The 21,990-nt window shown below is 36.7% G+C and overlaps 2 protein-coding genes across 5 annotated transcripts; one reads left to right on the top strand and one right to left on the bottom strand.

Moving 5' to 3' along the window:
• The first annotated feature begins 1,492 nt into the window (after nucleotides 1-1,492).
• On the top strand, nucleotides 1,493-9,790 carry LOC147405456 (uncharacterized). 2 transcript variants are annotated; one of them, XM_086433202.1, is made up of 6 exons: nucleotides 1,493-2,633; nucleotides 2,743-2,851; nucleotides 4,521-4,641; nucleotides 4,744-5,763; nucleotides 6,691-8,461; nucleotides 8,995-9,790. In XM_086433202.1, the coding sequence occupies exons 1-6, from the start codon at nucleotides 2,438-2,440 to the stop codon at nucleotides 9,438-9,440; spliced, it is 3,663 nt and encodes a 1,220-aa protein (XP_086289328.1). In that variant the 5' UTR covers nucleotides 1,493-2,437; the 3' UTR covers nucleotides 9,441-9,790. The 2 variants fall into 2 exon arrangements, with proteins under 2 accessions (XP_086289328.1, XP_086289329.1); XM_086433203.1 differs by having other exon boundaries at nucleotides 1,495-2,633; nucleotides 9,013-9,790.
• A 1,424-nt stretch (nucleotides 9,791-11,214) lies between these two features.
• On the bottom strand, nucleotides 11,215-20,365 carry EMB2421 (FAD/NAD(P)-binding oxidoreductase family protein). Of its 3 annotated transcripts, none has more exons than XM_086433204.1 (11): nucleotides 19,927-20,365; nucleotides 18,196-18,278; nucleotides 17,931-18,066; nucleotides 17,016-17,509; nucleotides 16,873-16,920; nucleotides 15,981-16,155; nucleotides 14,943-15,055; nucleotides 14,759-14,855; nucleotides 14,464-14,683; nucleotides 12,589-12,742; nucleotides 11,215-11,965 (listed from the first exon to the last, which is right to left on the bottom strand). In XM_086433204.1, the coding sequence occupies exons 1-11, from the start codon at nucleotides 20,117-20,119 to the stop codon at nucleotides 11,546-11,548; spliced, it is 2,133 nt and encodes a 710-aa protein (XP_086289330.1). In that variant the 5' UTR covers nucleotides 20,120-20,365; the 3' UTR covers nucleotides 11,215-11,545. The 3 variants fall into 3 exon arrangements, with proteins under 3 accessions (XP_086289330.1, XP_086289331.1, XP_086289333.1); XM_086433205.1 differs by having other exon boundaries at nucleotides 11,216-11,965; nucleotides 17,931-18,116; nucleotides 19,927-19,983; XM_086433207.1 differs by having other exon boundaries at nucleotides 11,216-11,965; nucleotides 17,931-18,079; nucleotides 19,927-19,967.
• Nucleotides 20,366-21,990: the final 1,625 nt, after the last annotated feature.

Raw genomic sequence — 21,990 nt, forward strand, 5'->3', positions numbered from 1 at the left:
CAAATAGAATGGCCCTTATTTTAAATATTGGACCAACGAATCACTGCCGTCAACTAATTTTCAGGGTGTGTATGATTGTAGATAAAATATTTTCTAAAGATAATCAAATTTTATAAAATAATTTTACAAGATAAATTTCCTTGAAAAATATTTTTCCATGTTTTATTACACGTAAAAAAATATTAAAAAGAAAACAATTTTTAGTTTATGGGACAAGAATTATAATTTTCTTATCCTAATGAGAAAATCATTTTATCGGAGTTTCGATATGAGAATATTTGGATTAATAAATCATTTTGCATTATAAAAAATAAAAATAAAAAAGATTTTCCATGACAAATGTACAATTCTACTAATTGAATTTTCTCAAAAATTTATTTTATTTTATGTAAATGACGATGATATACAAATTCTAAGTAATTATATTATCTCCTCTTACCCTCATCTATACCAATTGAGTCTTGACTTTCGGACTCGATTTTTTTCACTCGATCTGTAATCGACTAACATGGCAAGGGCACCCACTGAACCATAGATCATTTCTTCGAGATACTCTTATCATGTCAGCTGAGTACAAATCGAGTCCAAAAATCATTAGTCGTACTAATTTGACTTGGACTAGTCTATTCGTACACTCGGGTCAAACTATTTAAATTAATTTAATTTTTTTTAATATTATATATTTTTATTTAATAATTATAACTTTTCAATAAGGTGAAGTGGTAGATTCTCCGTCACAAAATCTATATAAATATAATACATATATAAATTAATAAATAAATAAATTTTACGTTAAATCAGCAGATATATGTAGTCTCTAATCAGTCAACTTTGATTTTTGACCAGTCAATGCCGTGGATGACTCACAGTTGCCTTTGAAGCTGAAGCGTTGAATGTTAAAAAGAGTCCGACTAACCTTACTATCACAGTGAGGAAAAAAAATGCTTTACTACGTCTCATCCACCGTTAAAAATAAAAATTAAAAAAAAACGCTTGAGATGCATAAATAAATTGTCAATGTTTATAACAAATCTCGAGGTCTTTTTGACGATGGATGAGACTTAGTAGGATTTTTTATCACTATCTTAGTTAGGAAAGTGTTAAATTATCTTAGTTATCCATCCTCAACAATTATTAAGTATAATGTTCTTGTGGAGCTGTCATAATGAAAATGGTCCATCAATCCGTAGCACCAGATCATAAGTTACCTAATGATGGCCCCAGATGAAAATCGTGTGGTTCAAAACATAAGTTTACATCAGGTTTGGTGGAACTTAGAACCACATGATCATCCTATAAATTCAGATGCAGTGAGAGATGTAGAAAAATTGAATAATTATAAATCTTTCCATTTAATAGACAGAATATTTGTTAACATTTCATTTAACCAACTAATAAAGTTACTTAAACCTAGTGGCATTATTGTAAATTCCTCTTTTTTATCTTCTAAAAAAATTGGAAAAAAATGAGAGAAAGAGAGAAAAAAAAAAAACACCGTTGCACAGGAGACTAGAGAGAGAAACTTGATGTGGGGAAAACCAGAAGATGTCGACTTGTTAACTCTCTCTCTCCTCTCTCCTCTCTCTCTCTCTCTCGCTCTCGCTCTCGCTCTCCAACCAGTAAATGTTCGAAAGATTAGGGTTTCTGCAACACAATCGATCAGACATTCTGTCCGATCTGCATCTTGATTCTTCATAAAGTCAGGAAATGCTGTAGATCCGAGCGTCTGAACGAATCGGCATTCTATGAAGTTATAGTTGGAAATTAAACGTGTTTTTTTCCCGAAATTTCGTTGAAATTTGAGATCTTAATCGCATCGGGCGACCTTCTGGATCTGCTGAACGATCTTTAACTTCAGGAACTCGGTGAGTCGAGCAGTTGGAGTGTTCGAGAAGAATTTATTTTACATTTATGGGGTTTTGTTGTGATTTGTGGGTTTAAATCCAAGTGCACAAAGATTCGTTACAGTTGTTAAATTTGGATGCGTTAGGGTTCGGTTTCATGGTTAACGACACTGTTGAGATCTCTACTAGAGCAATTCTATTTGTTTTTGTGATTGTTGATCTCTCAGCGAACTAGGGTTTGGATTTATTTAATCAATTTTACATTTTTGTTCGAATTCCCCAGCTCAAGCTTAATGGACACTTCAGTATGGATGGGTTTTGGAAGCTTGGATTTTCGTTTTTGCACAATTATGCGTTTTTCTTATCAGTGAGGAAAGAAAGGACATTTAGTTCCTGATCTCAAGGAGAATTCAAGTAGCTTTCTTGAGAATTTGACAACATTTGGGTTCTCTGTGAGAGGGACTGTAGGTTTTAGTTATTTTTGCAACAAATTTGGGCAGAATATACATTATGAATTACAGGTTCTCGGAGAAATTTGGTTTGATATTTTGAAATTAAAGTGAGATCTTTGTGTGGGAGATTTGGGTGGTGAAATGCCGCCTTCGCCAGCATTGAGATGCTCTCCTGGAAGGGAGCTTAAAGCGGAGAATCACAAACGAGGACTCAGTCTTGAGGGTGGATTAGTACTTAAAGAGAAAGATGACGATCTTGCTTTGTTCAATGAGATGCAAACGAGAGAAAAGGAGACATTTTTGCTTCACTCAACTGATGATCTTGACGACTCCTTCTGTAATTTCCAAATCTGACCAACACCTTAGTTTTGCTTCTCAGTTCATTTATGTTTGCTTCTTTTTTTCTTTTCCTTTTTCTTTTTCTGATTTTGTATCCTATTTTGCAGCAACAAAATTAAGATACTTCTCAGATTTCAAGCTTGGCATTTCGATTCCGGTTCGAGGAGAGAGCAGTGACCTTCTCCATGCTGACGGTGATAAGAATGACTATGACTGGTGGGTCTTGATCCTACTCTTTTTACGCCTTCGATTTAATATTGTAAAAAACGTTGTTTCTTCTACAATTAGCAGAACTATCCTCTGTTCTCTGTTAAGTAGAAAACTTTAGCAAGTAAGATCTCTTGTACATATCCTCTTTAGAGGGTAATTGAAATACTTGTTTCAAAAACCAAATTTTTTTTAATGTTCGGCATTCGTTATTCAATTGGAAAATGTTTGCCTTACCAATGGGTTGAGGATCCCCATCAACGGGACCATTTGGGATGGTAGGGATTTCCAAGAAAAATGTATCTCTAGGAAAAAGTGTATTAACCCTAGAAGATGGGAACCAATCTCGAGGAAATCTGTGTTTTTCCTTGAATCCTAACGGTCATGTTGATGGAATGCCTCAACTATGGGTTTAGGTTAGAAAAGTCCTATTCAATTAGCTCAATTGAAGATTATGGATCTCCTCCCTCCCTTTGCTAGAATCAAAATGAATGATTACCGATGACAATGACCATTAATGTTTTGAAGCCTCAAAGCGAGGCTTTTTTTTTTTTGGCTTTGGCGGGCAGCACGTACAAACCACCCTGCACATGTTCAGCAGTTAGTAAGCCGAGGCTTTCTAAAACACTCTAAAACGCAAGGAAGAAACATAAAACGCCTCAGGGCTCAGACCAAAAAGTGCACACCTCACTGTGATATGCATACACCTTTTGGCTGTGGTGTATGCCTCACATTATATTTTTTATCTTCTATTTTTTTTTTTTAACTGTTAATTTTATTATTTCTTTCTTTCTTTTGCTTCTTTTCTTATTTTGGTTGTATGCAGGATAATTAAATTCGAATGTAAATTATTGATATATGCAAAGAAAGTTGTTGAATTGATATTATTCATAAATAATTTTTTTGAATTTATAGAAAATAATGTTTAATCATCGTCTTTCTATAAATAAAAATAGTTATTTACTGCAAAAAAATCAATTATTTAGACATAAAAATATTTATCTCTTGCTGAAATATAAAAATAGTAATATTTTTTGTAATTAATATAAGGGATTAAAACTTAGTGTTCAATTATGTGGACTTGAAACTAGAAATTTGGAAATATGTGGTGGCTACACTAATTTTTTCTATTTTCAATACTAATTATTTAATATATTATATTATGTATTTAAAATTTTAATGCATGTGAGGCTTACGTCATCCCTTGAGGTGTATGACCATAGGCATCAGGGGCGGATTTAGAGTGGGGGCAATGGGGGCACTTGCCCCCATAAGATTTTTCAAACTTTCTGTAGAGTAATGAGCTAGTGCGACGAATAATAGTTGTGAATAAAGAAATCTGCCGTTATTACCCTCACAATTTGTTTTACACTCTTAGTTGCCCCCACAAAAAAGTTTCCATTATCATGTTGCCCCCACAAAAGAATTACAATCTTTGTTGCCCTCACAAAAAAAAAATTCACTCTTTAGTTGCCCCCACATGAGTAAAATCCTGGCTCCGCCCCTGATAGGCATTGGCTAGTCAAATGCTTTACCTCACGTCCCAACGTCTGAAAACATAGATTTCGACTAGCTTAATTTTTTTTATTTGTATCTTTCTTTTGGCAATTGTATTTTTGCACCTCCATCAATTCACTGCTTTTGTTACTAACGGCATGTTTGGTGTTATTGAACTAAGGCTATTAACTCCTCCGGACACTCCTCTTTTCCCTTCATTGGACGATGAGACTCCACAAACTAATCTTTCCCACAGGAGCAGACCTCAAAGTCAACCCATTTCCATCTCAAGATCAGGCACAGTAAGTCATAGTTGTCTTTCTGCAAAGAACAATCATTGTTTAATTGCTTCAAAATTCAAGTTACTCATTTTTTTTCCTAATACTGGTAATCTATTATTGCAGACAGAGAGAAGTTATAGGACCAATAGAAGTAGTACGAGCCCACATCGATTAAGTCCTTCCCCTCGATCCGGAAATGGTACATTCCAATCAAGGGGAAGGGCCTCATCAGCTCCTCATTCTAGTCCAAATCCCATTTTACGACCAACTACACCAGCACGGAGTCCATCCACTCCACCAAATAAACCATCGACATCTGCTCCAAGGTCTTCTACACCCACCCCTCGGAGGATGAGCACAAGTTCAAGTGGCACTGTGGCATCTTCTGGAAGAAGGGGAACCTCTCCTGTAAAGACAACTTGTGGGAACTCCACTTCACCAAAATTGCAAGCATGGCAATCAACTATACCTGGTTTCTCTTCAGAAGCACCCCCAAACCTTCGCACTTCTCTATCTGATCGGCCAGCATCGTATGTGAGGGGCTCATCACCGGCATCCAGGAATGGGAGGGGCTTGTCACCATCATCTAATAATGGGAGGGGCTTGTCTCCATCATCTAGGAATGGGAGGGGCTTGTCACCAGCATCTAATAATGGGAGGGGCTTGTCTCCATCATCTAGGAATGGGAGGGGCTTGTCACCAGCATCTAATAATGGGAGGGGCTTGTCACCAGCATCTAATAATGGGAGGGGCTTGTCCCCATCATCTAGGAATGAGAGAGGCTTGTCACCAGTATCCAGTGATGGGAGGGGCTTGTCACCAGTGTCCAGGAATGGGAGGGACTCGTCGTCAAAATTCGGAAGGCAATCAATGTCGCCGACAGCTTCAAGAAGTGCCAGTTCATCACAAAGTCATGATCGGGACCAATTTAGCTCACAGAGTAAGGGGTCTGTGGCATCATCCGTTGATGATGATATAGATTCTCTGCAGTCGGTCAGCGCAAGTATCTCAGACCACTCAACTGCAAGGAAAGTTGGAGTGTTTCCAAGTAGCAGAGCCTTGGCATTTTCCAAGAAGCCATCCAGAATGCTATCCCCAAGTTCTGCTCCGAAAAGATCCTTCGATTCTGCACTTCGACAAATGGTACGTTTCTTTTTATGTAATGCATCAGGATATTAAGTGTTTCTTTTGTGATCTAATTTGTGGCAGTCAGAAGGTGTAAATTACTGGAGGATCAGAAAGAGGTGGTTTATTTGAATGACTTCTCATGAGTCGTGGGGTTTGATTCATACTAGGCACCTGACCAACTTGCTCCATCTCACACTTCAAGCAATAGGGTTCATGCTTCTCATTCTACCAATAGAAATTTATGGGATTTCACACGTAACCCTTTAGTTTCTGGACTATAAACAAATGAGATAAGCGTATTCTTTGATGCCTTTTCTTTTAGAAAACCATTTTTTTATCAGTGCTTTAGATCTCTACTTATTCCAGTGTGTTTTGTTTCGGATATGTTTATTTTCTTATCAAAGTATGGTTCAGTTTCTAGTGTATATTTTCCTCCACTCTCAGGTGTGTCATACCCTAGTTAAGGCCTGTGACCCTCTTATATTCAAAGTTCTCCCACTCTCCAACAGATAGGTCTTTTGGAGTTGTTGGTTGGTTAACATGGTATCAGAGTGCTAGGTTCGTGTAGGTCATGGGTTTGATTCTTTCCACCCTTATGGGTGAGGGGGAGTTGAGTGTAAATTTTCCTCCACTCTCATGTGTGTCATACCCCTGTTAAGCCTCTTCCCTCTTATATTCATAGTTCTCCTCTTCTCTAACAGGTCGGTCGTTTGGAGTAGTTGATTGGTTAACACAGTTCAATGCATAAGAATAACATAGAATTCATTGTGTGAGCATGATATAGCTTGCAGATTCTTTTGGTTAATTATCACCCAGGGGCTAGAAAACCAATTCCATCATTACATGCATGCATATTACTTTTTGGCATACTCTATATTGTGGACTTCAGAGCATTTTCACTCACATCTCATGAAATGTTTTGCTTTTATTGTTTTAATATAGGATCGAAGAAATCCTCAAAATATGTTCAGGCCACTTTTATCCAGTGTCCCCAGCACTACCTTCTATGTGGGGAAAACCAACTCTACACATCGTCCTATGATCTCTAGAAACTCCTCAGTCACAACTAGCAGTAACGCAAGTTCTGAACAAGGTGCAAGTGCTGCGCCTGATACCGAGAGTAGTGATCGTGACCAAGATCATATGACGACAGAATGGAGAAAGGCACCATATCCTGACACTCATGATGAAGTATTTATCTTTGATAAGGTGGATGAGATAAATGAAGATGTTGGGCATGACATCCACAGTGAAAAAACTAACGTTGTGCATGGCAACTTCGAAGGCATTCCAAGTGAAGTTGTTGATCCAGGTGAATCTGAAAACTTCAGTGGTCATAATGCTTCTAAATCTATATGTATTGAGGGTGAACTCTCGGAAATTGTTAGCCATGAAAGTCTTGCAATCTGTTCTAGATGTGGCAAGAAGTTTAATGTTACGGCCCCTACATTAGTGAATGAAGATATTTGTCCAGATTGCAGTGAAAAAGGTGGATACTTGCCTCTGCCCACTGCAGAGACCACAGTAGTCACTCAAAGCACCATAAGTCAGCTTGAGATGACGTTGGAAGGAAATAAATCTTTTGAAGTACATGAATTGTTAGAACTCACTAATAAGAGTAAATCCATGGGTGTCCAAGATGAAACAAATGTCGAACAATGTCGGAGTTGCTTGCCCGAAAGTTCCGTTGCAACGTCGACAGTGGAAAAGGGGGAGGAGAAGCATGCAATATTTGGTTCCAACCACTCTGAAAGCAACACTGGAGCTCAGCATTTCAATGCTCATCAAAATTTGAAAGTTGATGTTTCAGATGGTGTGGGTATTTCGGTGCTGTTAAAAAGGTCTAGTAGTAGTAAATGGCCTGTTGTTCAGGCGAGAGCATTTACAGCTACAGATATATCTTTTGATGATCCCTCTTATGCAAGAGATGGCATGAACAGTATGAGAAACTCCATAGGGTATGGTACTTCCTCAGCTTCATCATCTATTGATTTTAGTTCATCAAGACAAACAGAGGCTTGTGTTCAACGGCAATTCAGTGGCAAGAAATCTGATATGGAGAATTCCAGGCATGATTTGAACATACAAACTCAAAGTCAAGGATCATTGTTTTCAGGCTTTGGTAAGGCTACAAGTGAAGAAAATAGTGATGTTTCTGTTGGAAATTTGGAATACAAGGCCTTAGAAGAAATGGTGCTAGTTACCGAAGAAAATGGTAGAGATACCAAAATGGGTGATACCGCTTCTTCTTTTGTCAGGACCGCTGTTGTTGAGCAAGATAAACTTCATCTCATTGAGTGTTGTAGAATGACGGATGCTTCTACCTCAGAATTATCAACCCACACAGCATTTCCAAATGATGATGACTGTGATTCATCTGGGAATACTGAGGAATTCCCAAATAATGCGAGGAACATCTCAGATCTTGAAGTACCAGCTACGACTCGAGAATCCTTTTTGATAGAAGAAGATGCCACATTGAACAGTGGTGTCTGTGAAGTTGATGATCCAACTCATGGTTCTTTGCATATGGTATCGGAAGAACTAGAAAATGGTCGTGAGAGTACCTCTTGTTCACAGACTGATAGTGCAACCTTCCCAAAGAGCATCACAGATGAATTCCATGAGCCTCCATTTCCTACAATTTCAGAGAAGGATACATCTGTTTCTGCTTCAGAATCCAGCATCTCAGATCATGAGAATGGCATACTTGGTACGTGTTGTTGCCCCTTATGTTGATTTGCATTATCTATTTTATTTTCCTTTTGACTAAGTTGATGTCTCCATTTTGTAATTCTGAGCTGTTTTATGTTTCTTCGTCAACCAAAATTTTTTTTTTTTAACAAACTGTTTATGCTTATGTGCTAGTTCTTTGTTAAAAACTGCCACAAATTTTTTTTAAGAGTGCTTCTATTGCCACACCAACTTTTGCTAATGCCACCCCAAGATGTGTGCTAATGCTTTGGTGATTTATATGTGAATTGGGGCGGCATTAGCAAAACTTGGTGAGGCAATAGAATCTCTCTTTTTCTAATCATTTTGAACACTCAATTTCGTCTTACATTTACCAATCTATTATCAAATTTTCAAAAACCAGAATTGGACACCACAATTAATGGTAGCTCTGATTGTCTTTTGCTTTTGATTAGACGGTTCCTTTTCTCAAGATTAATTTGTAGTTTTCCATGAATTTTTTATTATTTTTTAGTTGTCTTAGTAGAGACTTCATCATACACTCCTTAACAGATTCTTGGCTTTTGACAGAGGAATCAACTGTGACAGTAGAGGGCTCAAGAGGACAAATGTCTCGAAGCCTAACCTTGGAAGAAGCAACTGATACCATACTCTTCTGCAACTCTATCATTCACGATCTGGCTTACCAAGCTGTAACCATCGGGATGGAAAAGGAGAATTTGGTTCCCTTAGAGGGTTCCCGGCCAAGAGTTGCTGTTTTGGGAAAATTTGGTTCTGATAGGAAGGATCCACGTGGAAGGATTGGAAGTAAGCGTACTCCAAAATCTCAAAAGGTTAAACAAAGGAGGGTAGACACGGATGTAAGGTCCCAATCCACAAAAACTGAAACTGACATAAAAACTCATGGATCCCTCACGCATGATTCAGGGGTTCCAAATAGAGTCGACAGTTCAAGGCCTCTGAAGCTGGAATCCAAGTGCAATTGCACGGTGATGTAAGTTCTCTTTACCCATGGACAACATGATTGGAGGGCCTCTGCATTACTTTCTTGGCACACGCTATGAAATGTTTGTACTTTAGATCTTTTTTATGTTTTGTGGGGGGCATTTCATAGATTGCCACACTAGCTTTTCTTCTGTTTGTTCCAATTTATTTGTAAGAAAACCACCTTGTGTTGGTTACATAATCATGTAAAGTTTTGTTGTCTTTGGGTAATTTTGTGTGAGGAATCACAGATTTGTTTCTGCTCCTGCTGCAGTAGTTCTTCTTCCTGTTCTGCTTTACGATTGAAAGAAAGAGGGTGTAAATTGAAAGTCTGTTTGATTATTTTTTCATACTTAACTGTCAATATCTGATTTCATCTAATTTGATTTTTTTTTTTTTTTTTGACTCCATGGATTTTGGTTTCATTACTGAAACAGACGAACCCTGGTCTGGGCTAATAAATATCCTGGTTCCCTATCGGATGTTAGGTACTCGGCTGTTGTATCTAAAATGTAATTTTATATTAAATGTAAAATTTATTATTAAGAAAGGTTAAAGAAAAGATATCGACAAAAATGTGGAGCCTTATTTCATTGGCTATATGTTGTGGGTTATGGGGTAGCAAGTAATTGAAAGCAGCACCGGAGCATGCGCTGGATGTTCGTGAACCATTGGTGGATAAATTTTCTATGATTTGTTAGTACCTGACTCTATTCACTGTACATAAATTGTATAAAAAAAATTGAGTCTAAAAATCAAATAATGTTAAATAGTTAACCAGGCAAACGAGTGAGTTGGGGTGTTTAACACCTCCCCCGTGTCACAACTGATCCTTCGAACCTAAATCTCTGATTTGCGGAGACAATTCACCAGTCAAAATAAATTAGTTTTAAATTCAAAATTAAATCAGGTAGCCATGTACACCCAGTTTACTCAATGAATGGTGATAAGGCAATTGATTCTATCTCGAGAATCCAATTGTTACACTTTTGGTGTTAGATGTTCAAAGAATTCAGATGAGTCTTTTTGAAAAAAAAAAAAATTATAGTGAGATAAGACTGGGTTTGTTGTTTAAAAGAAAAGTACGAAAATATTTTTGATTGGTGGCATCAACGCCTTTTAATGAAATTTATCTTCATAAAAAAAAAAAAAAAAAGAATACATCCAGGAGACCTACCTTACATCATTCGATTACTAGACAAGAAGCAGTGGAGTTTATATTTTAAAAGAAAATCAACTAAAACACAGCCTTAAATTTATAAAAGATTTGCAAACTTAAATATAAATAATGATCTTATGGGTGGCATTCTCCTTAAAAATGCAATTGTTTCATGTCTTTTAAGATGCCTTAGTTTATCGCTAGAAATCATCTTTCTTACATACCCAGCATTACAGCAATCTCACCAACAGAACAATATAGACAGCTAATATAAACAGTTGCTTCTCAACTTTACATCCATCCCTTCGCAGGCCTTCATAAGAAAAAGTGAGCTTGATCGATGATTTCTAGCCATAGGATTTGAGCATTTTTAATCATGGACCATGCTTATGATACCCGTCATTAGGTTTTCCAGCCTATTGTCAAAAATGTTAAAAACCAACTGCAAAATATCATCAATTAGGATTACTGGTGGTGCTGATCCCCCTCACAGCAGAATTCAGAGTGAACTTGTTAACTCATCATCACATAACTGTTACCATATTTCTTCATCCCTTAGTGATCTTTAAAAAAAAAAAAAAACCAAATTAAAACATAAGGAAATCCAAATCAAACCGGGACGTTTTTTTTTTTTTTTTTTTCATCGTGTTTTTTGGGGATGAGTATAATATTATTGTAATGGAAGTAATATATTGGGAATTACCTTAGTCATTTTCATCCACCTGAAAATAAATTATTGTAATAATAATTAAAAAATAAAAATAAAATAAAAAAGTCTAGCTTGGATGGTAAGTGATCATCTAATCAGGGCAAATTTTTTACCAGGAGGGGGGGACCCATGAATGGTGACAAAGAGAACCTGCATTCTTCTGCACCTGCACTGTACAGTAATAGTAGGGAAGAATAGCTTTTCACTTCTGAGACGGTTATTTCTTTGTGCAAGCATAGCTTTCACTTCACCTATACATGGGTCTTGGTCTTCTTAACTCCTAATACTTGAGAGAAGACCTTTTTCATCTCCAAAACAGGATCACCACCAACTTCCAACTTTGCTTGCCATGCAATGTGTTCATCTGGCCTAACTAAAATGGCTCCTCTGTTCGACATCTGGCAGATTTCCCACCACGACAAAGATGATGACTGCTTAATTTCCTCGACATCTACGTAATTCTCCCAAGGCATTAATGCTGCTTTACTTCCACCACTTGTCCTCTCATTGAAACCTTGAGGCCACATGATACATACCTTGAGAGAAACTTTGAATCCTTCTGCCACCTTGAATGCAGCTTGGGCAAGATTGTAGGACTCTTTTTTTGGTGCAATAATGAGAAGGAACTCGAGTTTATCTCTGCTTATCAGATCCAACGTGGAAAATGTTCCCTACAGACAGCTCAAAATATTAAGGTAGAAGGAAAAGAAAAGAAACTACTTTGGTTTGCAACATTGTAGTAATGAAGGCTATGGTGCTCTTCTAGTATTTGAACGCTTGACCTACACCAAGCTTAGGTAATCACTTTTAACAAAAAAAAACAACCGAGACAAATGATCATTTAACCATACTGGGTGGCATGTACAAACACACATGTACATGAAGGGCTTATTTGTAATTTAAAATATTAATTAAAGGATAGTTTTGATGATTACATAGTAAAAGAGGATATTTTTGTAATTTTGAAAACTAAACAATGTGATTTTAGGACATGTGATCACAATTTTCTTGGTCTTTGACCAAAATAACCCTTATTATATTAAATTCCAATGTAAAGGTGAGGGAAATTATGACCACTCAAATATTGGCGTCGAACCCTATTTTCTAACCAATCAAAAGACTGCAATAGACCAGATGGTTAGGAGAGTCTCCCTAATCGATCTGTGACAAACATCAAGTAATGGGTAGAACCTGCTTGCGTGGCGCGCAACTTGTTAGCTATATAGTTATTATGATGCATTTATGGTCTGCTAGATGGGGATGGTGAAGCATAAGCAAGTAGAAAGTAATGTACCTCACTAGATAATGTCTGCAATAGTCTCACGTTCATATGAGGCAATCGTGACCCAGGTTCAGCTGATGGAACATAGTCCCTTCTACGACCTGTAGGTGCTTCTGGTGCATCCAATGCTCTATCACTGTCAGGAACAAGTGCTCCTTGGAGATACCTGACATCGATAGCATGGGAATTAGTAGTAATAGTAATAGAGTAAGGTGCTGTTTGTTAAACTGAAAAAAATAAGTGCTGAATAGCATTAAGCGCTGAAACTTATAAGCGCTGAATTTAAGTGCTGAAAAAGTTGTTTGCTTAGTTGCTGAATCATGTTTGTTACACATTGCTGAAACTGGTAAATTGCCTTTGTTACCCTTACAATCATATTATACATTGTTTGTATGTTTCAAATGCTTATTTATTATCAAACACAATAAAATATATTATTTCTTATAAAATTAAAATACAATTTATTTTTAAATAATAAATAATACTCAAATCTTCAATTTTTAAATAATAATTTCTATTTATAAAAGCCCACAAATTTCAAATTAAAAATAATAATGTCATACAAGTCACCAAAATTTGAAATCAACTTTAAAATAACTTAATTTTGGATGAATAATTTTCGATAGAAATGAAGGATGTGTAATTATAAAAGCACCCTATGAATTAATATGGGCAACCCACACTATAGTCATTTTTTGTTTTGTTTTATATGGGTTAAAGTTTTTGGAATGAGCAAATTTTTAGTGAGGATGGTCTATATGGTCTAGAGATCATCCTCACAAAAAATCAGTCTATTTTGAAACTTCTAACTCGTCAAAAATAGTTTTCAAAAAAAAAAAAGGACAATTTACGGTTCTTGAACTTGTTTTGATAGGGTTAGAAGTTTCAAGATGTGCTGATTTTTTGTGAGGATGATCTCCTCATTGTAGAGATCATCCTCACTAAAAATCAACTCATTCCAAAACTTTTAACCCATATAAGACAAAATAATTTAGCTATGGTGTGGGTTTATTAATTTGTGGGGTGTTTATATACTTATCCATGGGATATAAGAGGTAATATCCTTTTAAGAATAAGGGCATACTAGTCCATGCTCAAAAAAACAAAGGGCATACTTGTCCGTGTTGAAAAAAGCGAAGTGCTTACCGCTTCAGCACTTTTTTTCAGCATCAAAATAGTGCTGAATTTTTTTCACTTATTTTCAGCAATAAGCGCTGAAAATATAGAGTAAACAAACGCGCTATTTTGACAAAAGTGCTGAATTTAATTTTTTTCAGCAATAAGCGCTGAAAAATAGCGCAAACAAACACCGCCTAAGTCTAGCCTTCCTAACTTAGTAATAAGAGTCATTGAGCTCAACTTGTGGCACCCAAAAACATGATTCCATGCCACAGGGATGTAGAGGACAAAATTCTATGATTTTTTTTTTCTTTTTCTAAAAAAAAAAAAACTTAAAAAAGGTTATTTTCACTGTTAAATTTTAATTTTAAATTTGGGGTTCGGTGGGAGTCCAATAGCCATATTTTTAAAACCTTGGATCAAGCCCAAAAAAATTTATTATTATTATTATTATTTATTTATTTTGGATCTGAGTTTTTCCATGAGGTGTTGGATTGCCAATTTGGTAATCCATTTGAGCTCAACGATCCTTAGTAAGATTCAAATCTTATTAAGTTAGTAAGGAAAGTGTTTCTCAGAGAAAAAATAATAGTTACAGTAATGATAATAATGATGATGATGATGAAGGTGCCAGCTTGCCACATTGGTTAAAGTCTCTGGGTGTTGATAATTGATACCACGACCTGGTTCAAAACCCACCTTCACCATCTAATTACTAGCCACTAACTTTGCCTTTCTTAGCCAAACAAAAGAATTAAAAATTGAGACCTGAAGCCAAGATCCTCAGCAGGGAACTGGAGTTGAAGACTCTTTCCTTCATCAAATATACACCTTAGTTTAGCAAGCCTTGAAGATCCAAGTGGGTTGTATTCATTCAAAAGAGATTCTGAAACTTGTGTGCGACCAATGGCGAAAATTCCATCCAATATTGTCTTCTGTAGTCCAGATGATAGAATGGAACCAACTGTACTATTGATTACTCGGTGTACTGCAATACCCCAAAAACATTGTATCAAATATTTATAGCATCTAAAAGTTGGAATGTGAGAAACTGCTTGTTTACCTGAGTTGGCAACAGTTGGGTCCAAACCAAGTGCAGCAGGAACGGACATTGCTGCTTTAAAATTTTGTACACTAAGTGCCGTGTTAGAACGGGCAATCTGAAAATATGCAAAGATGGGGATCAAATGTCCCTCTAAAAATTCAACCCTGAGAAGGTAAATGTGGCATGGGAAGAAAATCTATACCGGCATACGTTCCGTTTCGTAAGTATGAAGAATTGAAGGTGGAGCAATACCCTTTACTAGGGAAGCTATTTTCCAGGCCAGGTTATGAGCATCCTGAATTCCAGTATTCATTCCTGCATCAAATAAGTGGGAAAAAAAATTGTGGAGTTTTTGAAAAAAAAAAAAAAAAAAGTGTAAGAAAACAGTTGAAAAATGAGAAACATCCTATGGATCAACAGAGATGTATACTAGCATGGATGGGAGAGGAAAAAAAAGTGGTCTCCTCTTCTATGCTTGTACAGGGCACATATGCATATCATGATGGGGACCCACCGTACAATGTGTCCCACTAAGATGTCCTAAGCTAAATCATCCCCATTCATTGGTTCCAAACATCTAGCCTGTATATATTATATTTCTCTAGTTTGGTCACAACTTTTTTGTAGGCATCCAAAAGCATTTGAAGGATTGGATGGTTAAGATGAAGATGACAACAATCATCATCAAATCCATCAAATTGTTATCCCAGAATATCTGGGGTCGGCTGAATGAATCTAGTTCCTCCATTCAACTCCATCTGAAGCCATGTCTTACGTTAATTCATGTGTCTTCAACAAATAAAATGAAGGGCCAGGATTCATGTTAGGAGATGACAAAGTTCTTGCACTGGGTGCCAACCTCACGTAACCCCCTCCCCTCCTTAATTGAACTTGGGACTGGCAATGTAATGTAAAAGAAACCCTAAAAGGTAGACCATATTGATAATTTTTGGCTCAGGTGAGCTTCTAGGTGAGGCTCGTCGAATGATGGTCCTGACTCCCCACATGTTTGCCACTTACCACGTAAATAGGGACACCAGAATCCTCTTAAACCGAACACTTGTGTAACTAATGTTGTCCGCAGAAGGAAAAGGGACATGATAGAGTGTTTCCGACTCCTATATTTTTGTCCTTTTGGCCTTTTGTACGAGTACAGAGAGCTGTGAATTTGGAATTTGCAGCTAACTACAAGAGAGCAAACCAAGTTCTAAAGGCATCGGTATGAGAAAAGGGTACTAACCAAATCCACCAGCTGGAGGAAAACGATGAGCCGCATCACCAGCAAGTAGCACTTGATTATCGCAGGAAACAAACTTCTCGGCAACTTCAGCATGCATCACCCATGGTTTTATATCGATCACTTCTACGTCCACAAGCTCTCGGCCAGCCAATTTGACAATTAAGTCCTTGCATACCTGCAACAGTTGAATACTTTAAACAGCTACAACAGCGAAGAAGTCGACCCTGATTACATGTTAAGGGAGAAAACGGTTTCATTACTAGCCAGTAGGGATGGAAATGGGTCAGGTGTTGGTAGGATGAAACATATATCAGTATCCTTATCCAATTCTATATCCGGATATCGGTATCTGATTTGTTACCCACTTTTGCTAAGGATATCCATATCCGATTATTTAGCCAACTTTTATAGGATACCGTATCTGGACTTGTACCCAAATTTCAAGTGGATATCTGAGTTGGATATTCATACTTCATTGTGAAGATGATGGAAGAACCTTAATTTTGGGTTATACGTATATCTTATTATGAATTTACGATATTAAACTTGGATAAACAGATATTCGGATCAGATAGGACACATATCCATATCCGACCATAAAAAAGTTCAGATAAAATAACTACAGACAATTTCACCCGAGTTTTTAATCGGATAAAAAAATTGTACCCATACCCGAATAACTTGGGTCGGATGAGTCAGGTAAATGGAGATTATTTGACCCATTGCCAGCCCTCCTAAACACACCGCCTGGAGTGGAGAGTGGCTTCTTCTCGTCATATAATCTTGACAAGTGTTAACCCTTTATAGTTTATACGTCACCATGTAAAATAGATCACAAAACAAAAGAACTCAAATTCTCATGCAATGCTTATTTTGCAAGGAAAGAAAATACCTTGGAATTGAAATCTTCAAGGTTTTGCTGAGGAGGATAGAAGGGTATCTGCAGCAATAAACAGAGTAACAATATTTAGTTAAGAGAACAAAGAATATTTATCAAGTGTAGGCCAACTCAAGACAATCAATACCCTGCACTACCTGCAGCACAAATTCGGCATTGTTGAGATCATGTGCAACAAGAACCCCTATAGCTTCCACATTGAAGATGAAGAATAGCATTCCGGGTCTCTCATTAAGTAGGTATTTTCCAAGATCTTGGCTCAAGAAATGAACACTGACGAGATTTTGCAATTCCCTCTCACCTCTCATATTTATACCCATAAGCTTTCTCACTGTACTTCCAGCACCATCTGAACCAACAAGGATGTTGCACCGAATATTTCTCTCTATTCTCTTCCCTTCCTTAAGAAATGAAGTACCCACCATGACACCGTGATCAGTGGCTTCGATAGATGTACACTCGTGACCCATCAATAACTTTCTTCCCCCAACGAGATCATGATTGGGGCCTTTTAACACATCACAAGTACAAACACTAAAGTCCAGATTTTCAAGATGCTTAAGAAGTAACCTGGTTAGTTTGTATTGTGAGAAATGTGCAACAGAAACGGGGCTGATCACTTGCTCAAAATCTGAAATGAAGAAGCATTAAAGTAAATGTCTTGATGATATACATTTAGAGGTCTAGAATGAAAGTTTGATAGACTGAAAGGATAGTCAACTAACTGATCTCTCACATTTGTTTTCCAATAGTCAAAACATCTAAGTAGGTCCCAGAAATAACTGTATCGAATGGGAGGTTACAGTCATTGTCCATTCTTGGAGTAAAAGATCCCCTAAGATGGTGTATGTCATCCTCTTACATCTCGATACATGTATCGATATGCCACTGATAGGCAATTATTATGGCTTGTCAGGGTGGATATCTTGGATTTATTATACCTTATTACTTAACAACCATACAAATACTGGTTTCTAAGAGAGATGGTTGATGGGCATATTGACAGAAAGAACGAGAGAAGCAATATTCATAATAGAGAATAAAAACCATACCTTGAGGTTGCATATGGTCTATTGATCCAAGAATAGAGCCAGAGAGAGAAGTGCAATATAGAAAGTTTCTCCACAAATTTACCGGTGGTTGCAACCTTTGTATCTCTTCTGCTACACCATCTAATTTACGGAAGATCTGACAAGGAACACTGATTAAAACCAAATTACATGCTTTGACAAGGTTTCCTGCAGACCAATAAATATGTGACTTCAAAAATAATTAAGAAAGCATATTACATTCCTTCTTTTGTATCAGAATACCAACCTCCATAGATCGATTGTTAATGAAGTGCGCTTGTGGATGTTGAGAAAAATTCTTGCTTTTCTCCAAAACTGCACACTTGACCCCTACAAAAGATTTAAAAAAAAAATACATGTAAATTTCTAGCAGTACTTCCACCTATAGTATTAAATTTATTTCCATGAGATAAACCAAAATACTTTAATTTCCACATGGTCCAACATAAATTTTAACCTTTTTTATTTTAATATATTTTTTTGATGAATATAAAATTATTAATTTATTAAAAGAAAAAGAGATTGAGAAGATTTACCCAAAAAAGGAGATAAACCGTTAATTACCAATTGCTCCCACACACACAAAAAAAACCCACCTAAACAAAAGGTCCTCAAAAAGAACAATTGAAAACTCCATAAAAAATTTACACCAAAAAAACAACAAACCTACAATACTAATAACAAAATCCTGAAGGGAGTGTTTCTTCCTTTTGAAAAGCCTGTTATTCCTTTCTTTATTATGCCCCAACAAATAGAGAAGGGAATCAATCTCTATAAGATCCTTTCACTACCAACAAAAGCTTTAATTTACCAACTATAAAACATTAAATTTACAAATCTATGGAAACACCAATATGTGTGGAATTGACAAAGGAAGTGAACCGAAATCTCCTAAACAAAAGAACAATGAGCAACAAATGATTGACAATCTCCACACTAGATTTACATAAGAAGCAAAAATTTACTGAAAGGCAATAGAGAATTGCAAAACGATTTAACTGAGGGACTGACATCCCAACCACGAGTCTTACCCGCCAATCCTCATCAAAGAAAGAAAAGGGAAGAATAAAGACACAATGTTTTGGGCTTCCCAATCATTATAGTTTTCCCTTAATCCGAAATCCCAAGATAAATCCTCCTTAGAACAAACCATAAAGTCAGCATCCCATTTTTTGAACACTTGAACGCTATTCCTATACGAAAAAATGTGATGATTTTAGTAAAGTCATTCCACACACCATAACCGAAAGATGATCTCACCTTTCCACTTCACCAACCAAAGATTTTCTTTCCATATTTAGTTATAACAACTCTCATGAGCTTCCCCGTATCTCCACAACCACTTCCCTAAACTTTCTAATACTTCAATTCACATTCTTTTTTGGAGCATAAATGAAATTCCACTTAAGTGAAATTTTTGATAGCTGACCTTGTCACTCCAAAGCAAATTCTGAATAAGCTTGTACATATTTCGGTGGAAATCATATTCATTTGAAGAAATATTTCGGTGATTAGTGAATGTCAACCGTAATAATCAAATTATAGGTATAGAACTACAATAATCCATGAAAATATTGCAATCGGAAGTAAAAAATCAACTGAATTCCAAATGAAGAACATTGCACAACTTAGAGGGAAGTGGGTATGCATGATCCTAATGAATCTAAAATTAACATAGAAGGCCCACTCTTTAGAAGACATTACGCCATCAATAGGTCGTATCTCGATGAATGACGTCCCCAAAAGTATGTATTTATTGCATAGAACCTTGTTGACCAAAAGACCTGCATTGATGCAGCTTTAGAGCTATGGTCCATGGTATGTTATAATTGTCACGTATAAATCAAAAGATGAACTATGGGTTTTGCAAATGAAAGCAAGTATCGAACGCATTCAAAAACTTAAAAAATAAATAAACGAACTTTCAGATTTTAATGGGATCCCACAAGGATAAAAAGGGGTTTGCTTTGCAAAGTACCTAATTTGGTGAGAAGTATGGAGAGAACAAGACCAACAGGGCCTGCGCCAACAATCAAAACTGGGAGGATTTCATTCTCGCCATTAACGTTCTTCTTCGAGCTTGAAAAGCTTCTTAACGAGAACCCATTGTTAATTATAGTGTTGCAGAAGCAGAGGCCATTAAATCTTCTGGGAAATCTGAAGATCTCCATGACCCGCACAATAGAGATAACTCAGAGAATGGCCATGGCATGAGAGTGCTTCCAAGTATCAGATGGAGCGGTCTGTTTGGATTGAGAGAAGAGAAGGGAAGGGAAGAGAAAATATGCAATTTTCTCTTCCTTTCTCCTGTTTGGATTGTCAGGTGAGGAGAGAAGAGAAGAAAAATGGAGGGACGAGAAGGGAAAAAACATGAAATTTTGTTCTCTCTCCAAAAATGGGGAGACGAGGAGGGAAGAGAAGGGAGCAAAATTTTCTTTCCAAATTTGTCCTCATCATTTTCAAAATTTTCAAAAAAACATGATATTGACAGGCCAACTATTACTAGTTACACCCCAAGTAAACAAACAAAATCAAAGTTCAGAAACCCTAGAGATGCTTACGAAGGAGACGAAGATGTAATGTAATGAATCAATTAAATTTATGCTTTTGGTTGGGTGGGTTTTGGAAGCTTTAGGGTTTTCAGACAGGGGTGTCTCTGATAAAGTATTGAAGCCGCAAATCCTTGACAACCTAAGAGCTCATCACATGTACATATCTCAAGTAAGCACAAATTGAGAGGATGCCTCAAACAGGGGCCTTATCTTTGGGTTTGGAGACAATGAGAGAGGACAACTGGGCCATGATCATTGAGAGGATGCCTCAAACCAACTCAGATTATGGTTCAGGAAACATTGGATGAAGCAGCCTCTGTGGATGAAAGCAGGTCACCACTTGGTATCCACCTTTGACACTGAATGTAAGTTTTATTGTATTTTTTAATGAACTTATGCAGTCAGTTTTTACTATCTTGTGCTATTTTTAGAAAATCAGACAGTGAACCAAGAGCAGCTAATTATTGTTGTATTAGCAAACTATGTACCATTTATGAGTTCCTTTGTTCTTGATTTGATTATGTGAGTTGTGAAGACTTTAAATTGAAATTATGAGATTCTTAGTTGAAAAAGTGCTGTATTAATGATTTCTCATCACTGTCTCGATGATTTTACCTAATATTAGTGTTATTTTAGTAGTATATTTCTAGTGTGGCGATGTATTGATATGATACTAGGATGATCTATCATGAGCTCGGGGTTATTGCAGAAAGATTGCCACGGGTACTCTCTCTTGGCCTGCTGACTCCATGACCTTTTGGCCCACCCTTCGGAGGACCTACACATAAAAAATTTGCTTGATTGATGATTTCTAGCTGTTGGATTTGAATAGTCATTAAGGTTTGAAATCCTAATTCATTTTACACCTGGTTATCATTCATGACAAAAAATGGATAATATGGATATGATTATGTGTTGGTTACACCTGTAGAAAGCGTCATGTTGGATCAAAATCTCCATCCCATGATGATACTTGGGAGATGAACGTCTAGTGAATTGATTGTTAGGGAACTAGGGCTTAAAAATGGGTTGGGTTCAGGCCGATATGAGTATATTCATATCCATATCTGATTTTTTATTCGGATTCATATCTGGATCCATTTTATAACCGACTACCTATAATCATATCCGAACCATTTTATATTTACCAAACTCATCCCGACTGAGTTAATTGATTTGGGTCTTCAGATAATTTCGAACTGTTCAAACTAACACACTCTGTATGCATGTTGCATGCTTCTGTAATGTAATGAATCCATGTAGTTTGTGCCTCATAAATTGCCAATAAAAGCTGCGTTTGGGAAATTTGTCTATGATAAAAGGAAGCTAGCTTGCCCATGTACATATTAATAACAATTGCATTTAGGGCATTTCCCATAGTATTGTGCCACTTGTGTATTACGTTATTTATGTCTTATGTTTGGATTCTATAGGCATACTTGGCAGTGTTGCATGGAGACACATAACCACTTAAATATCATTGTAGCCAT

The sequence above is a fragment of the Akebia trifoliata genome, chromosome 3 (assembly GCF_017979445.1).
Source record: "Akebia trifoliata isolate Shusen 1 chromosome 3, ASM1797944v1, whole genome shotgun sequence".
NCBI classification, from domain to species: Eukaryota; Viridiplantae; Streptophyta; class Magnoliopsida; order Ranunculales; family Lardizabalaceae; genus Akebia; species Akebia trifoliata.

What these genes read in the sequence shown, in the direction of transcription:
- EMB2421 (XM_086433204.1), bottom strand. Translation starts at nt 20,119, where the DNA reads ATGGAGATCTTCAGATTTCCCAGAAGATTTAATGGCCTCTGCTTCTGC. An exon ending in TTGAAGATTTCAATTCCAAG is followed by an intron (nt 16,156 to 16,872) that starts GTATTTTCTTTC and finishes CAACTGTTGCAG; the next exon opens with GTATGCAAGGACTTAATTGT. An exon ending in CCCAACTGTTGCCAACTCAG is followed by an intron (nt 14,684 to 14,758) that starts GTAAACAAGCAG and finishes GGGGTATTGCAG; the next exon opens with TACACCGAGTAATCAATAGT.
- LOC147405456 (XM_086433202.1), top strand. Translation starts at nt 2,438, where the DNA reads ATGCCGCCTTCGCCAGCATTGAGATGCTCTCCTGGAAGGGAGCTTAAA. An exon ending in ATTCTGCACTTCGACAAATG is followed by an intron (nt 5,764 to 6,690) that starts GTACGTTTCTTT and finishes GTTTTAATATAG; the next exon opens with GATCGAAGAAATCCTCAAAA. An exon ending in TCATGAGAATGGCATACTTG is followed by an intron (nt 8,462 to 8,994) that starts GTACGTGTTGTT and finishes ACTCCTTAACAG; the next exon opens with ATTCTTGGCTTTTGACAGAG.